This window comes from Alligator sinensis, unplaced genomic scaffold (genome assembly GCF_000455745.1).
Source record: "Alligator sinensis unplaced genomic scaffold, ASM45574v1 scaffold32_1, whole genome shotgun sequence".
Classification (NCBI taxonomy): domain Eukaryota; kingdom Metazoa; phylum Chordata; order Crocodylia; family Alligatoridae; genus Alligator; species Alligator sinensis.
In genome coordinates, this window is record NW_005842409.1 from 959,823 (window position 1) to 980,741 (window position 20,919).

Genomic DNA, 20,919 nt, shown 5'->3' on the forward strand with positions numbered 1-20,919 from the left:
CCTGACCTTCAGAACCCCACTTTGACTTCAGCTCACTTCCTGACATCAGCTTCTGGTGGTAACCCTCTGGCCCAGCACGTGAACCCTGGTTTGACTTCGGCTCCCCTCCACCCCCCAGTACAGATGCTGGTAAAACCCTCCACGCTCTAACCACTAGACCCAACACTTGGACCCTGATAGCTTGAATAGCCCAATTAATATCCTGGTGAGGTAGCAGGATGAACAAGTTACCAGGTCAGATCTCAGGGCCCAAACCTCTGGTCACACAGATCTTTGCAATCCCAAACCACAGATCTGCAGGCCCAGACCATGCCCCCACTCCCCTCCTCCCCCTCCACCCCGGCTCAACTGTTCATCTGGCCTCCAGCAAACCCTGAACCCAAGATTCCCCTACAGGGTAAATTTAATTGGAATCCCTATAGTTTCTAGGTTTCATGAATCAATGCCACCCAGCTTTCTAGCTATGCCCCCGAACGTATGCTTCAGACACTGCCAGGGTGAGGCTGATAATCAGCCTCCTGACTGGAGATGCCCTGACCTGGGTCTCCTCACTCTTAGAGTCCTCAAACCCCCTCCTTGACCAGGTTGAAACTTTTATCAAGACAATAACTGGAATCTTTGGGGACCCACGTCAGGCACAGACAGTGAAATGGGCCCTTCAGCAGGGTCGCCACAATGCGTCTAGTTATGCTGCAGAGTACAGGCACCTAGCTCACTGATGGGAAACAAACCAGCCCAACTGTGATAGAGGGGCACAGACTGGGCCAGCTGCCTATTCCTCAGCCAGCCCCTTCAAGTTGTACCATAATCTCTATCACCACAAGAGACCAAGACTCCCTTTTGCTAGTTCCTCTCTGCCTGCACCACCAAACCATGGCTGATATGCTTCTACAGATCTTGACAACAGTCCAGTTGAGTCTATTTGCTAATTTGCCTGGCCGCAATTTAGGTGTCCTACTACTGCACAGCAGGCACTGAAATCCATAAAATCACACTTCAGAACCCAGATATACTTAAGTTAAGCTAAAAAAACCTATGATAAGTAGGCATAAATAGAAAAACTTGCATGAGGTACTGCAAACAGGATTTTTTAGAAGGTTGCACGTGAGCCATTAAAGCATGAGGATCCCTTGGTTTAGATCAGGGGTGTCAAAGTTAAGGTTTGTGGAACCCTATGGTCTGGCCCGTAATGCTGCCGTAATGGGTCTCAGACTCGACCTACATGTTGGGTGCAGCACACTGTATTAGACTCATGTACCAGATCTGCCCAGATCCAGCATGCAGAGCCAGATCAGTGCACACATGTGCATGCGGCACAGAGGGCCAGACGAGCACAGTGCTTTCTCTACAGCATGGGGAGCCAATCCAGAGTATGTGCTGTCTGCTCAAGGCTGACCCTACATGCTGCATGCACAGTGCAGCATCTATCTGTAGGCTGGATCGGATGAGTCAGACACTGCTGGCCTAGATTATAATAAAACCCAGAATAAAGTGTTTATCTTTTGTTATTACAACGGAAAAATACCTGGTGCCCCTCTGTAGAGATTCATCATCATCACTACCCATTTTCCTGAGTACAAATTGCTAACAATAGGAGTTTTGTCTAAGTGGAGTTCTTTGTACAGGAACAAGACTACCTGCAGTCATGAACCTACAGGCATTAAACAGAAATAGCCAAGACTTTCACATAAAGACATTGGTACATGAACACCATAGCGACTGGAGACTTATAAATGCATAGATGCAAATACCTTAGATACAAAGAGCAATTGCTGTAAAAAAATTTCAGCTGATGGACATATAAAATATTTAAACTAAATGCCTGTGCGCCTTTTTTCAGAAGCAGTATTTGTTTGGTCTTTTACTATACCACCCCTATAATTGGGAAAGATGTTAGGCAGGCTTTTAAACCCAAAATGCCTACCCTCAAGTCCCAGATGAATCTCAAATCCTGAAGACTAGGAAAAGGGCATTTTGCACCCAAAAACTGTAAATTCATCAGAAAATCACCATCCAGTCACAGTATTTATTTCCATTATCCCCAAATAAAACACTGAATGCTGTCCACTCTTAGATAAAGACAGTACCTGTAGTTCCCCATGTGTCTATTTTCATGCTCTTCTTTGGAAATCTGTTTACGTACTTGTGCAAGTCTCTCTTTCTAGAAATGAAGAAAGTCAATTAATTAAAACTGAGGAACTACAATCCTTGAAGAAGGAAGAGGAGTAGCTGTGTTAAATTCTTTTATACCAACTCTTCTTTTCTCCTTTCCAGTGTGTGCCGCTGTTTTTCCCAATCAGAGGAACCTGGTGATAGTCTTTTCATTGAGCCTTGACCATAAAGTCTCTTTTGAGCCTCAGCTTTCTGTTGAGCTAAATTTCTTCTTTTATCACTTGGCCTAAAAGAAAAAGACAACATTCAGATTTGACTCAGTAATCCAAAAGGTAGTTTCCTTTAAATAGAATTAAAGGCTGCATTGCATTGCTGTGAATGCAGCTGAATTTTTAGTCTTCTTATGAAATATTTAAAATATATTTGTCTGGTACATTTATAGTATATGGCCCTAATCATTCAATGGCATCTGCACAGTTGGAAACAGTCCCTGAGGTCAACCCCCTCAGTTTTAAAAGAACTCCAGGCAAGCAGGCAGACCAACCCTACTGCCTGTGCAGAGTGCTATTAAAGTCAGTGGGGACTTTGGACAGGAATAAGAATCTGTCCTTTCAGAACCAAGTACAGGATCAAAACCTACTAGACGCTGTTGCGTCATAACCTGTTATAGGATACTTGAGCTGATGGGTATTCTCACTGTAATAAAAAGCCTCTTTTCTCCCACCAAATATTATATGCTATAGCTACTACATTTTTATAATATAATATTATATATACATGCAAACACACACACACACACACACACACACACACACACACACACACACAAAAACTGTAGTAGCTATAGTATATAATGTAATATAAATAATTCTTAGGGCTGAGAGACCTTCAGCCTTAAATATTCTTGTATAGACCTCGTGCTACCAACCAATATACAAAGATGATCTTAAATCAAATTGATTTTCTTTAGGTTTAGTGCTAAAACTACATCTATATCATCGTTCAAGTTTATCATCATTCTGTGTTTTGGTGCTAGTGGAAACAGGCTGTAGTTGTGTATACTGCCACCATTGCAAATGAGTTGTGCACTGAAAACTAGAATGGTGACAGCCTTCCCAAGCCAGAGTTTATTATCCTCACTGTGAGACCTGTGAAAAAGATTATTAAAATAAGAATAAGGAAAGGCTATCATCACCACCTTTTTGATATGCACACTAATGAGGAGTGAAGTTTACTGGGTCAGTTACACCAGTAAAAATGATCTACAGAGAAGCTATGCCTTTCACACAATTTTCAAAGTGGTAACAAAAGTTCCCTTTATAGTAAATGTCCTATAATTTTCCAACAAAGTAGGAAAACCAACATAAAAAGTACCAAAGTAAGGTTTTTGAACACAGATTTACCGTATGTTGAGAAGCTTTAATGCATTTAGCAGGACTCCTTTTTTCACATCATAGTCTATTTTTTGGTCTGTTCCAAAGCTTGGAGCTCGATTAATCTAAAAAATTAATACACAAGACACTGGAATGTTTAAAGACAAGGTGTAAAATATATTTTTTAAGTCTGTATTAAAAAAAACTGTACTGCAGCTATGGAAATTAACAACAGGTTAATAACACGCACGTTAAAAAGTTAATTTCATGCTTGCAAAACTGAAAAAGCGAGAGCATTAAAAATCAGTTATCAACAGGCAGAAAACAACATTCAACCATAATATTATGCATCAGTAAATAACAATCATTATCCCAAATGACAGCATTAGTAAATCCCACTTAATCTTTTCTTTGATGGCTTTACTGTTGCTGGGAGGTTTATCACCCAATGTATCCTCTGTATCTATTAGGGCTGTGTGAAGCTTCAGTTGCTGATTCAATTCGGAGGAGATTCAGCCTGATTTGGTGGCCAAATCTCCGAATCTGAATCCAAATCGAAGACTCATTTATCTCTCCAAATTTGATTTGGAGAGATTCAACAATTCACCCACGGACACAGCTTTATATGTTTTTTTCTACATACCTCAAGGTACTAGACCCAGCTTATGAATGCTGAGATGGTGAGGCAGATGGATCGTCCCACAGGAGCGTGGTGGGGGGGCTGCACACACAGCGGCAGATCCAGAAGTGGGCCAAAAGTACTTCTGGTCCACTTCCGGGTCCACCACAGAGGACCCCCCCTCCCCCTCGCTTGGCAACCACTGAGCACACAGGGGGGCCCTCACATTCCTGTGGGATGCTCCATCTGTCCCACCATCTTAGCATTCATAAGCCATGCCTGGTACCTCGAGGTACGTAGAAAAAACATATAAAGCTGTGTCTATAGCTAAATAGCTGATTCTCAGAATCAGAATCAAATCTTGAGATTCAGCCAAAATGAATCGGGACAGTGATCCAAATCAGCGAATTGAATCACTGTCCCCCGACTTGGGCCAAATCCGAATAGAATACTGACCGCTTCGCACACCCCTAGTATATATCACAACTATCACATGATTTCAGTAGAACATTTGCTGCATAGCTGAACAATGCAACAGTGAAGCTGTTAATGGTAAACTCTTCTCTAGCTGTAACTAGCAGCCTGTAAGTAACCCTGGAATGTGATTCTATTCTGAAATGTGACCATGTGAACACACAAAATCCTCATTCAAGGTCTACTCCTCATTGATATTTAAAGCAATTACTTTAGATTGTTGTACAGAGGCACTGAGTCGTACCCATGGACCACTACCCCATTGTGTTACATACTGTACACATACAGAAGACAGAAACAGTCCCAGTCCCAATAGCTTACAACCTAGGCATGAGACAACATATTATAGTATACAAGACAGAAGAGTACTGGGACAGAAATTTAGGTTGGCTATTAAAAAGAACTCTCTCATTATGAGTGTGATTTAAAAATTAGAATATTTTACTATAGAAGTTGTGGGATCTCCATCTTTGGACCTTTTTAAGAGCCAGTTAGAGAGACATTTACCTAGGATTGTTTAAAACAGGAATGAACTTGCCTTGACTGGGGGTTTAGACTAGATGACCTCCCAAAGTCCTCCCTTCCAGCACTTTTCTATGCTTCTAAGGTTCTAACATCAGTAACTACAACAAGCACTGGTGTCAATAGACCAGCCTATAACCACTCTTAAATTTGCTGCAAGTATCAAAGGAGTTGTAAAGGAGGGCTTTAAAGGAAGATTATTAGGCAACTTTGCCAGCAAGTATGGGAAATACCTTTCAGACATAAATATGAAGATACTTGATTAAAAATTTGACAAGGGGGGACAGTATCAATATCAAAAACTGACTGGAAACAAGAAACAATCTTGGTAGTGAATGAAAGAAAACAGATTGGGGATAGGCTGGAAGAGCCTTGAAACTAAAAACAGTTCACATTTGTCACAAAGGAGGAAAGGATGCAAACAGAGGAGTGACGTGGTCAAACCAAAAAGTAAAGAAAGTGCATTAATGGCTCACGTAAATTAGTTGGTCTAATAAAAGATATCAGATTTACTCAAAGATCCCCATCTGCTTATGTCCTTAGACCAACACAGCTACAACCTACACCCCTTAATGACTAACGTAAATTTGTACTACATTTTACTCCAGCATTTGTCAGTACAACTATGGGAAAGAGAGCTAGACTCACTCCATTCTGGCCCCAGTGTGTCAGCACCGCTGTTATTAAGCCCCCAGTTAAGTCCAGCCCTCATAACTGGAGCAAAGACTTAAACCCAGAACTTTCACAACAGGCTACAGAGAAAAACTGTTACTAGACAAGGAAATGAGTAGATAAAATCTTATTTAAATATATGTATCATAAGCAAAGCTACACTTATGATTTGCTTAATATGATAACCAGTAGTATTGTTAGTGTGAAGTCAGGCAGAAGGGCAGGGTAGATTTGCACCTTATAGACTAATTAAATCAGAGATACAAAATCATAAGCATGAAGTGGCCTACTTTATCAGATGCTGTGATCTTGAAAGATTTTAATTTTGAAAGATTATACTATGATATCTGATTTAGTTAGTCTATGGGGTGCAAATCTACCCTGCCTTCTGCCATCAATTAGTCTGCCATACTGAAATAATTTGATTATGAAACATCTTCATACCCAGTCTTGCAAACCTTGTACCCATTTAACTTTCTAATGTAAATAGTTCAACTGACATATATAAGCCCCAAACAACAAAGGCTTAAGAATACTAAAAAAAAAATGCAACCAAAACCTATTGAAGTAAATGAAAAGATCCCACTGACTTCAATGGGCCTTGTGTCAAGCCCTGGTCCAACTTTCAGAAGCAGTATACTAAATGTAATGTACTTAGCAAATCAAATGTCCATCTCAAATTACTGCCTTTTGGATTTCACACTACAGAAGTAGAACCTGAAAAAATGTAGTTTTGATGCTTTAGAAACAACTGATCAGACACCACATTTACTCGAGTCTAAGATGAAGTTTTTTTCCCCATTCATCATGGGGAAAAACAAGGCCTCTTCTTAAAACTGAAGCATCACAACTGGGAGCTGCAAGAAACAGCGGTGCAGGGACAGGGATACATCAGGTCTGCTCCCTGTCTGGATTTTCCACTTCCTTTCCCCCACCCCTTCCCTCCCTTACTGGCCAGGTAAGGCGTCTACACATTACTGCTGCTTTGGTTTCCAGCTGGCCCCATGCTGCAGGAAGTAACTTTGCTGAGAGCTCACCACTGCACCATGCCCTATTCCTTTCCCCTCTGCCCTTGGCTCCCCACCTATGCTCAGATCAGCACAAGGAGGTAAATGGTGAGGAGGGAGTAACTGGGGGGGCAAGGGATGAGGGGCAGGATGCCTGTTCACCCACCCCTGCTTCCCCCCCACACCTGCCACTGCTTTCCCTGCCTCCTACTTCTCACCCCTGCTTTCCCCAACTTCTACTTCCCACATCTGCTCCCTCACTTCTGCTTTCCCCACTGCCTGCCCCCTTGCTGCTTTCTTCCTGCTTCAGCACTGGGGGAACAAATTAAAGATGACCCCCCCCAATAATTAGATTCTAGACAAAGAAAATCATAATCTAATAATTGGGGGCTTATCTTAAATTTAAAGTTGTTTTAAAATCAAGTACATATAATATTTTTATTACATTTTCCAAAAAGTCAGCTTCCTGACTTTCACATACAGGTTTCCCTCGTTTTATGCTGTACACGCATTCCTGGAAAACAGCACGTAACTCAAATTTGCATAAAGGGAACCCACTTTACAATGTAACAAATAGGGATATGTTCCAAGACCTCAACTGTATTGACCCCCCAGATCCATTTCTACCACTTTTACAAGACAATTTTGGTACTCACCAACAGCAAACAGTACACACATGCACAGGATGGTGGTGAATGTTTAGCTGGTGTGAACAGAGGGTGGTGAAGGGTCTTCAGTGTCAGACTCCACATCACTGGTAGGAGGTAGAGGCATGGTATCATCCAGGGAGAAGGGTAGGAGATAAGCTAGTGGGATGTTTAGAAGTCATAATGGGGATGGGAGCTACAGAAACACGTGTCACAGACGCTGAGCAAGGAGCACAGACCCCCACAGGAGACTATATTTTGGTGCGCGTCACTCCCACAATGCACCGCACAAAGCAGCTAACTGTAGGCTTCCACCACACCGACTGCATAAGAGTGAATTTACCTTGCATACAACACATTTTTGGTATAAAAAGGGTCATTGCATAAGAGCGAATTTGCACATATGGAATCCGCATAAAGTGAGGGAAACCTTTACCCTAAGTTTTTGAAGGCAAATGAAACTGTAGTTAAACACAGCAGTTTATTTAGAACTTGCAAACTATTTTGGTCCGATTTTCAAAAACCATGATTGCATGCACCTACAGATATCATATATAAGTATAGCCCAGGTAACTCGGGTATATACTCCCCTTCTCCAATTGAAGGAGATTGTTAGCTGGCAGGTGTGCTGTGTAGGAACTGCAGGCCGCTCAGTTTCCCTCCGTCCCTATAGAGCCAGGCCAGGTCAGTCAGGGGATTTAACTAGATACACATTATTTACATTAACTTATCACAAGGAAAAGAAACATGGACATAAAAAAATATATATATAGTACATATGTTTAAGCTATCTAAACAAATAACATAAACAATACCCTCTGGGTAAATGCCATAAAACCTTATACCAGTGCTCCAGATACAGGTAAGTCACAGGTAAGTATCTGATCTGAAACAGATAAACCCCAAAATAAACATAGATAGCCAACAGAAAAACTATAGATAAGCATGGGTGAACAATAAATAAGCCACAAATACATACAAATAAACAACAGGTGAAATAATAGCAACAGGGGATCCCAGCAGAGCCCTAGGACTCTACTCATCTACTAAATTACAACATGAGAGTTCACAAAATATAAGGCACGACATCACACCACTTATGGCGCAAGAACCCCAAAGATGAACTCAATCACAAGGGGAAACCCCAATACTCTTGGGCTCTTCCCAAGCCCTGCAACGAAGCTGGCAACTTTAGGGAGGACCTCCCAGTGGGACCTCTCCTTTTAGGATCCCTTAACTAACCAGGGAGGGGACTCCCCCTCCCCTGTGGGAATCCTCTTTTCCCTGCAACTCTCGGCTCCCAGGCCTGGAGGGTGGCCCTCGTCCTCTGCGCCAGGTTGCTCTCTCACTTGCAGTGGGCTTCATGAGGGTTGCTATCCTCTATGCAGGGCTTCTGGGGCCTCTGGCTTGGCCCTGTCTGCTGGCTCAGTAGCCTGATCACCATCTGGCTCTCTGGACTCAACCTTTTGCTATGGGTCGGAGGCCTGGGCTGCCTCGTGTAGCACCAGGCTTGGTCCGCTCCTGGACCCTCCGTGCAGCGCCTCCTGCACCAAGCTCCCGGCCTCGTTCTGGGGGTTGAGGATCTGAGCTGCCCAAGTGCTCCAAAGGTCCTACTCCATGCACCGGCCTGAGCATCGTGTCTCTGGACGCACGCCAGAGATTGCAGACCCGAGCCGCCTCACGCAGCTCCCAGGGTCTGGACTCTGTGCACCATGCTGCACACTGAGAGCCTAGCTGCTGGAGCCGTCCGTCGTTCCCCGCTAATGGAAGTCTTCAGGGGCGCTGCTGGGCTACTGCTTTGCCCTGCTGAGCAGCTCTCCTCAGGTCTTCTAAGCCCCGCTCCTCTCTTCTCTCTCCCGGATGTGTTCCCTCATGCTGGGCACGCAGCTCCTTTTATATGCTCCAGGGCTCCGTCCCTGAAGTCTTCCAAGGCTCCACCCCTGGCCCTGCACAACAGGTACACTTCCCCTCCCCACACATGAGGACATTCTGACGGTGACACTGGAAAAGGAGGAAGGTAAGCAGCTTGCTGCAACCCCTCAGAGGAGGTGCAAGGTGGTGGCAGTGGGGGACTCACTCCTGCGGGGCTCTGAGGGACCCATCTGCCATCCAGACCCCCTAGGTCATGAGGTCTGCTGCCTCCTAGGGACTTGCATCCAAGATGTAGCAGAGAGGATCCGCAGGCTCGTCTGGCCCTCTGACTACTACTCCTTGACCACAGCATGCACTGCAGGGAGAGAGGGCTCCTGGGAAGGGACAGCATCCACCTCACGAGGAAAGGCAAGTCCCTGTTCATGGCCAGGATGGCTGGTCTTCTGGACAGGGCTTTAAAGTAAGATTGCTGGAGAGCAGGGATACACAAATTCTAACATGTCCAAGGACCAACATACAAGTAAACCCTGTAGATAGGGACACTGGGAGAGCCACTCTTGTGGGAGATGAGGGAATAGTTCTCCATCAGCAGAACAGGAAGACAAGAGCCTCAGTACAAGGACCCAGGTGCCTATATACTAATGCCAGAAGCACAGGGAAAAAGCAGGAGGAGCTAGCCCTCCTACTCTCCAGCGGCCATTGTGATCTACTAGGGATTACGGAAACCTGGTGGGACTTCTCACATGACTGGAGCATAGCTATAGAGGACTATACCCTGCATAGAAGGGACTGGGTGGGGAAGAAAGATGGTGGCGTTGCTCTCTACGTGAAAGAGCAGTACACCTCCTTGGAGGCCGACATTGGCTCCAAAAATACACAGTTCAAAACCCTCTAGGTTAACTTGCGGGGTGGGGGGAATGCAACAAGAAAGACCTAACTGTAGGTGTATACTACAGACCACCAAACCAGGGGAGAAATTTGATCTGGAGTTCAACCGAGAATTGACTGAGGCCGCACATGCACGTGACATGGCCATCATCTGAGAGTGCTAAAGGAGCTGGCTGAAGTCATTGTGGAACCCCTGGAGAAACACTTCCACAACTCATGGCGCTCTGGAGAAGTCCCTGAGGACTGGAAGAGGGCCAATGTTGTGCCCATCCACAAGAAGGGCAGGAGGGAGGATCCTGGTAAATCCTAAAAAAGTTCATCAAGGAGTCTATCTGGGATAGCTTGCAGAAGGTAAGATTCTGAATGACAGCCAGCATGGCTTTGTCGCAGGCAGGTCTTGCCTTACTAACCTCATCTCCTTCTATGAGCATGTAACTCACCACCTGAACACGAGAGAGCAGCTTGATAGTCAGGTGGGTGAGAAACTGGCTGCAGAATAGGACCCAAAGAGTCATAGTGAACAGATCTGTGTCATCCTGGCAAGAAGTGGGCAGTGGTATCCCGCAGGGGGTCGCTGCTTGGTTCAGTACTTTTCAACATCTTTATTAACGATTTGGATGTGGGAGTGAAGAGCTCACTGGCCAAGTCTGTGGACGACACCAAGGTATGGGGAAGTGTAGTCACACTTCAAGATAGGCTACAAATCCAGACGGACCTAGACAGGCTAGCAAGTTGGGCAGATCAGCACCTGATCAAGTTCAACATTGAGAAATGTAAAGTGCTCCATCTCGGGACAAGCAACCCCCAACACACCTACAGGCTTGGCAGCACCAAACTGACTAGCACTAAGAACAAAAGGGACCTGGGGGTAATAATAGACCACAGTATGAATATAAGCCAGCAGTGCAATGCTGTAGCCAGTAGGCAAATAATACTCTGGCATGCATCAATCGATGCATCTCCAGGAAAACCAAGTAAGTCATTCTTCTGCTCTACTCAGCACTGCTGAGACCTCAGCTGGAGTACTGTGTCAGTTCTGGGCACCACACTTTAACAAGGACATGGACAAGCTTAAGAGACTCCTAAGAAGAGCTACCTGTATGATCAGAGCCTTACATGGCAAACCATATGAGGAAAGGCTGAGGGATCTGATACTATTCAGCCTGGAGAAAAGGTTGAAAGGGGACCTGGTAGTAGCTTACCGCTACACTAGGGGAATACATCAAGGGCTCGGTGAGCAACTGTTCACCGGGGCACCCAAGGGGAAAGCCAGGAGTAATGGCCACAAGCTCCTGGAAGACTGCTTCAGGCTCAACATTAGGAACAACTTCTTCACAGTCAGGGTGTCCAGACTGTGGAATAATCTCCCTCCAGAGGTGGTGCCATCACCTACCGTGGAAATCTTCAAGAGGAGACTAGACAGTCACCTTGCTGGAGTCACCTGATCCCCAGTTATCTTTCCTGCCTGGTGCAAGGAGCTGGACCCGATGATCTTCTAAGGTACCTTCTGGCCTTACAATCTATGAATCTAATTAAAGCACCGGAAGCGTCTTGTGTACCAGAGTCTCCACACTTCAAAATGGCAGCAGGGGCACTTTACCTAAACCTTGCCAAGGGAAGCTAACTAGCATGCTCCAGTAGACTCGATTAATCAAGTCTACTCCAACATGCTAGAATTACAGTGCACTGGAGCAGCCTCCTGGAACGTGTACAGGCACCCATCGAGAAGTGCATGCTGACTTTCACTTCTAAGTTTCCTAACATCTTGAGTACTATTAACAATACTTCATATTACTGTTGTAGCATTAAATATAGCATTTCTGCCAACAATATGAGAAGTAATTATAGTACACTGTAACATTTATAATATCTTTTCTGTCCTTTCAATTTAGCTTAACACAGGTGAGAAATTTAGCTTACTAGAGAAGTCTGTGATTACAACTACAGTTTAAGAATACATAAGATAATACTATCTATGCCCTTATCTTCTTGTAAGTTTAAAAACGTACTTTATTCACAATAGGTTTCTGAAATCACAATTTTTATGGCATCTGTCCTGAACAATAAGAATCCATTAAAAACAAGAAGCGGAGGATGTTTGTGGCTATGGCACATTTCAGGTGGCATCACACATTCTGGGTAGCTGTAAGTGCATGTACATACAATATGTACACATACAGAAGACAGAAACGGTCCCTGTCCCAAACAGTTTACAATTTAGGCATAAGAGAGACAACAGATTATAAATACACAGACAGAGGGTACTGGGATGGAAATTGAGGTTGGCTATTAAAAAGCTCTTACTATGAGGGCGATTTAAAAATTGGACTAGATTACTATATATGTTGTGGGATCTCCATCTTTGGACCTTTTTAGGAGCTAGAAACCTGATGTCATCTCAAACTCCTGCTGTGTTGCCCTGTTCTCAAGGGTTTGAGATATCAAGGAAACACTTAATTCTAATCCTGGAATTTGACAGGAATATAAAAATACAAGGGATTTTTTAGGCAGACAAGGTTCTTTGGGCGAATCTGGTATCTCTTATTAGACCAACTTAAATAGTTGGAAAAAAACTTCATCAGGCTGAGGAAGTTTCAGCAGTTGGTGTGTGCTCTTCCTGGATGGAATGAAAAGTAAACAAGCCAGAGACTGGGCTGGTATGCATACAAGACAAGCAGTCTGCAATGCCCAGGTTAGGTTAATATGGTGTTGCTTTGTGGTGTGGAAGTCATCTGATAATCACCATGCCTCACAGCTTTTAGTGGTCACTGTTTGAGACCAGATAGGATTTTTTTTGCCTTCATTAATGCATTAGCTTCCAGGTTTTTTATCCCATCTTCTGCTGAGGCACAAGGAAGTTGGCCTCAATTAACAGGGGGCATTTTGGCTATGGTACACATTGATGCTCTTGAGGTTTGTAAAGGTTCCTAGCTAGAGCATCTTGCTCCCTCACTCAAGGTCATGCTGATTGCCAAATTTGGCATTAACAAGAAATTCCTCCCCTACGTCAGATTGGCATGCAGCATTGTGAAGAAGAGAATGTTACCTTCCTCAGTAATGTGGGGCCCAGTCCTTTTCCTAGGACCTTCTGAGTAAGCATTAATCAGATGCTTCACTATTATTGCAGTGGGAAGGCACTAGCAATACTCTCATCTCCTCTGCTTTTACCCATGCATGTCATAGAGTGTTCTTGGTGTTTCAGGTACTGTACTTTCTAGGAGAGTTTGAGTGTGTGATGTGGTGACTACGGGGATTCCTCAGGTTAAATGCAAGAGACTGGATGCTCAATTGCCTTGGTGACCTATGTTTCTATATTTTACGCTGAATTTTAAATAGTTACTGAATTTATTCCAGAACTGCTCAAGTTCATACTACTTGCTCTGACTTTGTAACTACCAGTATGTAACATGATGGCCTCCTCATCAGGTCTTTGCCGGCCACCTTGCTCCTGGGGTAACCACCCACTTTGCTTTCCTGCCACGCCTTGATGGAAATATATGAGAGTTGTTACAAAGGCGGGAGGCTACCCATCACTCGCCCTGCTGATAACGGCCTAATACCTGCTCCAACCTCTCCTCCACGGATGCCATGCCTCACAGATGTTATTGTTGTGCTAATTCTCCGGCCTATGGCCATAGCAAACTGGGCACACAGTTGTAGCTCTTTTCTACAGTCCCAGAGGGCCGCTCACACGCTACCCTTCCCTCACCGGGATCCCACTCACTCCACTGGCTCTCACCCAGCCTCTTTCATACTGCCCTCTCTCAGGGGCCACACTAATGCCGCCTGGCCTCACCTGGCTTCAGGCTTAGCTCTTCTCTCCTTGGTCAGCCCTGGTACAGTCTATTGGATATCTCCTGCTACCCTCACCTAAGCGTTGACTGAGCAATTCTATGACTGTAGGCCTATTTCGCTCCTAACCCCTCATTGGGCCACTCTGCCCCCACTGGGCTGCCTCACTTGATCACACTCACGGGGCCGCCCTACTCATCCCCCCTTTCACACAGTGTCTGACTCGCACCCCCAGGCTTTCCTCTGCTGCCTGCACAGGGCCCCAGGTCCCTTCTCTCGCCTGAGCTCTGCCTCAGGGCTCCTTAACCGAGCCCTGGGCTCCCCCTGCTTTCTAGAACACCACCAGGGGTGTGGGGCTGGGGTTATTAAGGCACCCCTAAACCAGCTTTCACCAGGGAGGTAACTGCCCGGGCATTTCCTGGGGGCTTCCATGCCACTAGGAGCCCCAGCAGACCACCCTTCCCTGGCACAGTGCAGTTTTACATCTTACCCAAGACAAGGGGTCACCTCCTCCCCATAGCCCTTGCCTCCTGACTCTGGCTGGAGCAGCCTCTCAGCCTGATGCAGCCTCCTTCCTTCCTGCAGCAAACTGCAGCCCAGTTTATATCCCTAGGCCAAAATGACTGCTGTCATCAGGCACCTGGCTGCTGCCTGTTTGCTGCTCTTAAAGTGGCAGGCACCAAAGGCGCCCTGCCACACAGTAAAATTACAAAAGGGTTGTGCATACAACTAAACAATGTGTGTGTGAACACAGCTGTAGTTGCACTGTTGTATTTCGTAACTGTGTCAGAAAAACCAAAGCAAAGGAATGGTTCACCTTAGCTAAATGGCCTACAGGTCTACTATGACTAAGGTATGCCTATTGCTGTAGATGTCAGCACTCAGTGTGGCTAGCATTATGTGCAGCTGCCTCTATCAACCAGGCATACCTGACTAAAGAGCCCTTTAAAGGACCAATTCCTAAACGTTACCTAACATTTTAGGATTAAAGTTAACTAAATGAAACCGTCTCACCAGAAAAAGCTGGACAAGCTCCACTTTGTCATTCAGCCTCTTTGTCAAAACATTCAAACAGCAGATTCTTGCTCTTCCATTCTTCCTGCAGTCCAGTAACATGAAGTTGGAGGAGAAAGAAAACTTGCAGCTGTCATAATAGGAAAGTCAATGATGCCACGTATACATCCCTTACACAGAAACACTGCAGAATTCAAACAGATTAACCTAACAGGCTCCTATATAAATTTGTAAACCTATATAATCTACTGAATAAAGAATGGCATCTTTTCTATAACAGGAATCTAATGGTCTGTTAAAATGATGCATGAGCATAAATATTTGTGGAGCCTTCATTAAACTTAGTAAAATTTTCCCAAATATTGTACTGATTGTAAGAGTTGAAATGAAAATGGCCAACTACCAAAAGTCTGATTATGCTCAAAGAGGTTAATGGCTATTACCAAGTAGATCAAAGGATTTACCAGAAAACCACAGATCCCTTTAAAGCTGATGTGGCTGTTAGCCTAAATGAAGCAATTAAAGGTGTTTTTTAATTTTTCTTTTAATAGAGGTCACAGCTGAAGACATTAGAAGCCACTCTCCAAGGCCCTGAGCATGAGGAAAGTAAAGTCACAAGGTCTGATAGAGCTCCCTAGGATTTCTTGCAAATGCAGAGAACTAGGTAATAGTGTGGTGAACTCTGCATGTGAGAGAGAGAAAAAAGTCAGCAGACAACAAGAAGCAATCCTGATAGAATCCATGCAACAATGAAGAGGGACAAAGATCTTAGGGACATAAGGCTCACTGGAAAGGACTTCTAGATTGCAGTTGGTTTCCACTCTTTTCAGAAAAACACAACTTTATAGGTAAACCCATTTGCAAAGAGATAACTGAACCATATCATCAAATTTTTATCCTTATTGAATCAATCTAGCAAGAGCCAAATCATTGGATCACTACTCAGGCCAAAGGGACAACAGTATTTTTAAACACTTGTTTTAAAAAAAATATTCACCACAGTTGAAATGCCAGGCATTTCCTGAGGATTAAAGAAAGGTTGGATGCAATGGTTCTCTGAATTCATCTATGTGATCAATAATGCCTATCCAATATGCCTCTGCTAGTACTGCTTCATTAATTATTATGGTGGTGCTCAATGAATAAGCATAAGTAAAATTTAACTGAAGAGTATAGTTAACATGCGGACTTTCTCGCTTAAATTTATATGGAAAACAAAATGTTTTCTTCACAAATTCACACCTCTTGCCAAAGAGCTCATGAATGTGACAAAATGTATATAGATATGTGCTAATACATGAAAAATTAGGGGGGAAATAGCCCATTTCTCTGATTTTACATTGGTTTGTACTACATTTATTTTGTGGTGAGAACAAGCCCAGCAATTTCAGCATTGACAATAATTACAAACCTCAAACATTCCCACAGGCAGAGTTACGTTGTCTCCAGAATTAGCCAAATAAAAGAATAGATTTTTGCATAATATAGGAATTCTTCTCATTTCTCTGAATAATTATGCCTATTTAGACCAAAATATGCTCACAGTGGCATTACAAAATACATTTGCTACTGTGAACCAATGAAAAATGTATTTCCTATGTCAACATCCCAGATTTACAGAGCCAGACCATTATGTTACTGTAGTACCCCTGCTTTTCAGCTCCCTACAGGAGCCCCACCATTTTGCCATATAAATACAATGCATTCAATCTTAGCAGCTATGGACTGCAATCTATATGTTCCTTCTAAAGAATCAAAGAGGAGAAAAACAAGGAGCCGCCTTTCTAAATTTCTCTCTTTCCTAAGAAAAAAGAGAGAAATCTCCTAAGGTACCTTCCCACAAGCTCCTTTCCATTTCTACAGTACCCCAAAAGAATGGCACAGGAGCAATCAGAGCAATGGTTCTGCCCATCTTCGTAGAGTAGCACCTGTCACCATGAAACAGTAAAGATCCATGGTGTCTGAAAGTGCTGCTGAGTGCCAGTGGTTAGACCAGGGGGGTAATATGAGATTCTTCCATTGCCCACTCAGCTTTAGATAGTCTGAAAGCATGCTTGCCTGTGCATTAGTAAAGAGCAAACCCGTCTCCCAGTTTCACTGTATATTTGCAGCATACAGAAACGCAGATTTTAAAATAGGAATACAAAGAATTTTTGCAATCTTTTTTGCAGAGAACTGCATATGAAGGAGATTGTTAGTTACACCTTTGATACCTATGATTTTACCATTCACTTAATACAGATACTTCCCTTTGAAAGTGCTGGCTGCCCAAACTTGGTACCAGAGCTCATGAAGTGCTGAGTACATTCTGCAAACTTCTAAGTATATTTAAACTGAGAACCTTCCCCCATCTCAGTGAATGCTGAGAGCTATCTGCATGTTGCACAGAATTTCCAGCAGCCCAGGATCACTCGTAAAATCTTCCTCTTAAATGGCCGGCTCAACCATTTATATTATACTGAAAACCAAATCACAGACTATAAATTACATGTGTAGTAATCAACACTGTATTAAGCATACTGTAATAGTCATGATTTTCTGCAGGAAATTATCCAGACAAATGATTGACTTAGAAATAGGTGTTCCTGACTTCATCCACTAGATGGTGCAATCTGGTTTTATCTACATGAAGGCAAGCTTGTTTGAGAGAATCGGCATTCTCTTCCTTAAGCAATAACTTGTAATGTCACATTAGTCGAGACTGGAGAGGATGGGTGGTATTTCTGCCTATTTTTAAAATAATTAATGCTATGGGGATACTCATGAGTAGATATTTGCGTTAAAACAATGTTTCTAAAAACCAGCAAGGAAAAATCAGACAGAGGCAATCTTAGTGTATCACTTAAGTGCTGCGTTTAAATATAACGCTAAAAGAGATATTAAAGTGGTGTTCATGACAGTCTATTTGTCTTTATGCAAACCAACCCATTAACTGAGGGGTTTTTCTAGTTTCATGGAAATAAACCAAGAAAGCAGCAGCATGTTTCCCATTTTCACGAAACCAAACTAGATAGGCAGTTTATTCAGTGCCTAAGGTACCTGACTGAGACATCAACATCCACCTTCAGTTTTCTGCCATACTTACCTATTTTTTCCTCAAGTGCTTCTGCTTAAATGAAGTATAGTGTCCATTAAAAAATGACATCCTCTTACTCAACAGGTTGGTTCCCTGGATCCATTTCAGCAAGGTACTTAAGCATCTACTTATCCATGCCCCCCTGCGCATATATTCAGATCTGATGTCAAAGGTAAATCACTAAAGTTTTCATTACTTTTCACTCTTGCTAGCTCAGCATCGCCAAAACAGCTGAAACAAAACAAGACGAATTCTGCTTTTGCTACTGCTTCTTCAAAAAGAAACAAAAAATTATTGCCAAACCTTCTAATAGGAACAGAATTGCAGGTTTTATGGAGGACATTTACCATATTTTCTCACATATAACATGCACCCTCCCCCCAAAATAACACTCCCTCCCTGAAAATAAGCAGCAAAGCTGATTTTTCTGACCCAGATAGAAGCAACATGCTTTCACTCCTGCTTCACAATGCAGTAGTTGTTGCATTATTATCATGACAACAGAGGGAGTTAATTGACTTAATAGCTCACCGTTCTGCACTCCAGAGGTGTTAACAATTGTCTTTTCTTTGTAATGGTTTTGATGTTGCACTAATCAAACTAACACTGTTAGGGCAACTCTGCTGTCTGACAGCTGTTCCTGATCTCTCTTCACTTTATTTCACAGTCTCGAAAACTCTTCAGGTTTTCTTTTTTTTCAAAACCACAGATTCACACACAAAAACTAGACATCAGGAGCATCTAGGGTTTCAGCTTTTGTTAAGCAAGAAATCAGCTGAAATTAGGTTCTGTCCCTACTCTATGCAGCCATCACTGTAGAAAAAAAAAGCTTTTTTCCTCCATTCTGCCTTTCAAAAACAAGGTATATATTATATTCTAGATCATGCTGTATCTGGAAAAACTATGAAATCTTAAGAAAATGAGGGAATTTAAATTCCAGCACTGGTACCACTGCATGAACAGAGAGAACATTACCTCCCTACTACTGTAGCACCCAGCATCTGGTTCTTTGCAAAAGTTTGGAGTTAGGGTTAGGTCAAGACTGCCTCAAGATCTGCTAGACCTGGAAAATACCTTCTAGACCAGTACAATAGTGCAGAACACATAGGCTAAACCACTCCTCTATGCCTGTTCTGGAAAATCCCTTGGAAAGAGAACTTGTATGGTTTTGTAACTCTTTTTCTACGAGGACTGGCTTCAGGGAAACAATGTATTGAGTCAATATGGCTGCACAGTAGTACCTAAGCATATAATTTAATGTAAATGAAAATCAAACTTGTCGTGATCATCTGAGTTCAAAAATCATTTGGCAGGGCTAAAAGTAAACAAAACAAAAGCCTTTATGCTTCTAAATTAAGCATGTCTGATAGTGAAACCAAGGAGGCACAAACTTAGATCCCCATAATGTCATCCTGGCTACTTTTTAGAAGGGTTAGCACAATACTTCTTTTGCCTGTTTGCCTCAAAGACCTCCCCCGCCCCCAAACCTTAGTTTCCCCTAATCTTCACGCTTGAGGTCAAAGTAGAGGAGAACAAATAAGTCCTCAATCTTTCTTGGTTGGACCCAACAATTAAGACATGAAAATGCCACGTAGACAACAGAGAGCAGCTATGTGCATCGGACTTCCAGGGGGGGGAAAAAGTCTTAAAAAGGATCTCCTTTTCTCTAAGTCTTAGGACCCACACTGAACATGATCATCTGGAATCAAAACTGAAATTAGTTCAGGAATTTCAACTGTGTCAGAGATCATTATTTATCTAAAATTACCTAGACTGAAGAAAAGTGCAGTAACAATCGCACACAAATAGGAGTTTTTGGTTAAAAACAACAAAACTACAAGTTCCAAGCACAGAACAAAGGTTAAGCCCAAACTTATGGCTAGCCTAAAAGAACTGGGGCCGTGCAGCCCCATGTCCAAACATCCAATGCCACAAGAGGGCATTAGTGCTTTTCCAACAGTCATCCCTACTAGCTTGTTGCCAAAGCTCACCACGACCTGGGCAGGGGGTAAATGGAGACTGGCAAATCTCACCAAAGGGAAGATGCAGGGACCACCTCAGGTTGGAGAACAGTTGCAATGTTGTGAAAGCAGTATCATATTAAACTTTGGCTAGCTAAGTTTGTAAAATAAATGTTACATACACTAAAGAAAAGCATACAGGCTGCATCCACCTGATGCAGTCACATTCATGGCCTTGTGATTAGCGCTTATCACCAACATTATAACGAGCGACTCTGCCCCTTTAGGGAGTTCCTGGCAGGAGGGAAATGGTGGAATGAGATAAAAGTGAGAAGCCATGGAAGAAGCTGGAATTGTTACAGAAGAAGGAAGTCAATATTATTACATGCTGATCTGAGGGTATTCTAATAATATATAGGAACAAGCAGAGTGAACGTTCATAAATAAGGGTGTAGGTTGTAGCTGCATTGATCTAAGGGCCTAGGCAGACAAAGAACCTTGTCTGCCTATGTTCGTAACTAAGGTATGGATGCAGCAAGCTCCTAAGCTTCAACCTCGTGTTCATTTGGTCAGTGTGCCTGCCTAACAAAATTCTAGGCAAGTCACCTCTCTTAGCTGGGACAAAAGGAGAAATAACTGAATCCTAATGTGAAAAACTAGTAACAGCATAATACAAAAGTACTCACGTTCAATACTACTCCAATAATCTTCAGTACCATAGCAATGTTTGTGACATCTGTCCCACTCCCCACACACAACCAACATGGAATTTGGGAACAACATAAAGCTAGCGCTAGACCTATTACTACGAGTGGCAGGTCCACAAGCCCTCATCTGCATATACACCCACTGTACTAAAATAATGGAAAGTATCTGTGGTCACTAGGATA

At 43.2% G+C, this 20,919-nt stretch overlaps 1 protein-coding gene across 9 annotated transcripts in view; it reads right to left on the reverse strand.

Moving 5' to 3' along the window:
- Positions 1-20,919, reverse strand: part of TTLL7 (tubulin tyrosine ligase like 7) — a 131,368-nt gene that overhangs the window by 53,552 nt on the left and 56,897 nt on the right. For all 9 annotated transcript variants that reach the window (XR_003095586.1, XR_003095585.1, XR_003095587.1 and 6 more), the window contains 3 exons: positions 3,516-3,610; positions 2,251-2,398; positions 2,088-2,161 (listed from right to left, as the gene is read on the reverse strand). Coding sequence is in view for 6 of the 9 variants with exons in the window: in XM_025211528.1 (XP_025067313.1) it covers positions 2,088-2,161; positions 2,251-2,398; positions 3,516-3,610 (317 nt within the window). In the remaining 3 variants the exon portion in view is untranslated. The remainder of the gene's footprint in view (positions 1-2,087; positions 2,162-2,250; positions 2,399-3,515; positions 3,611-20,919) is intronic.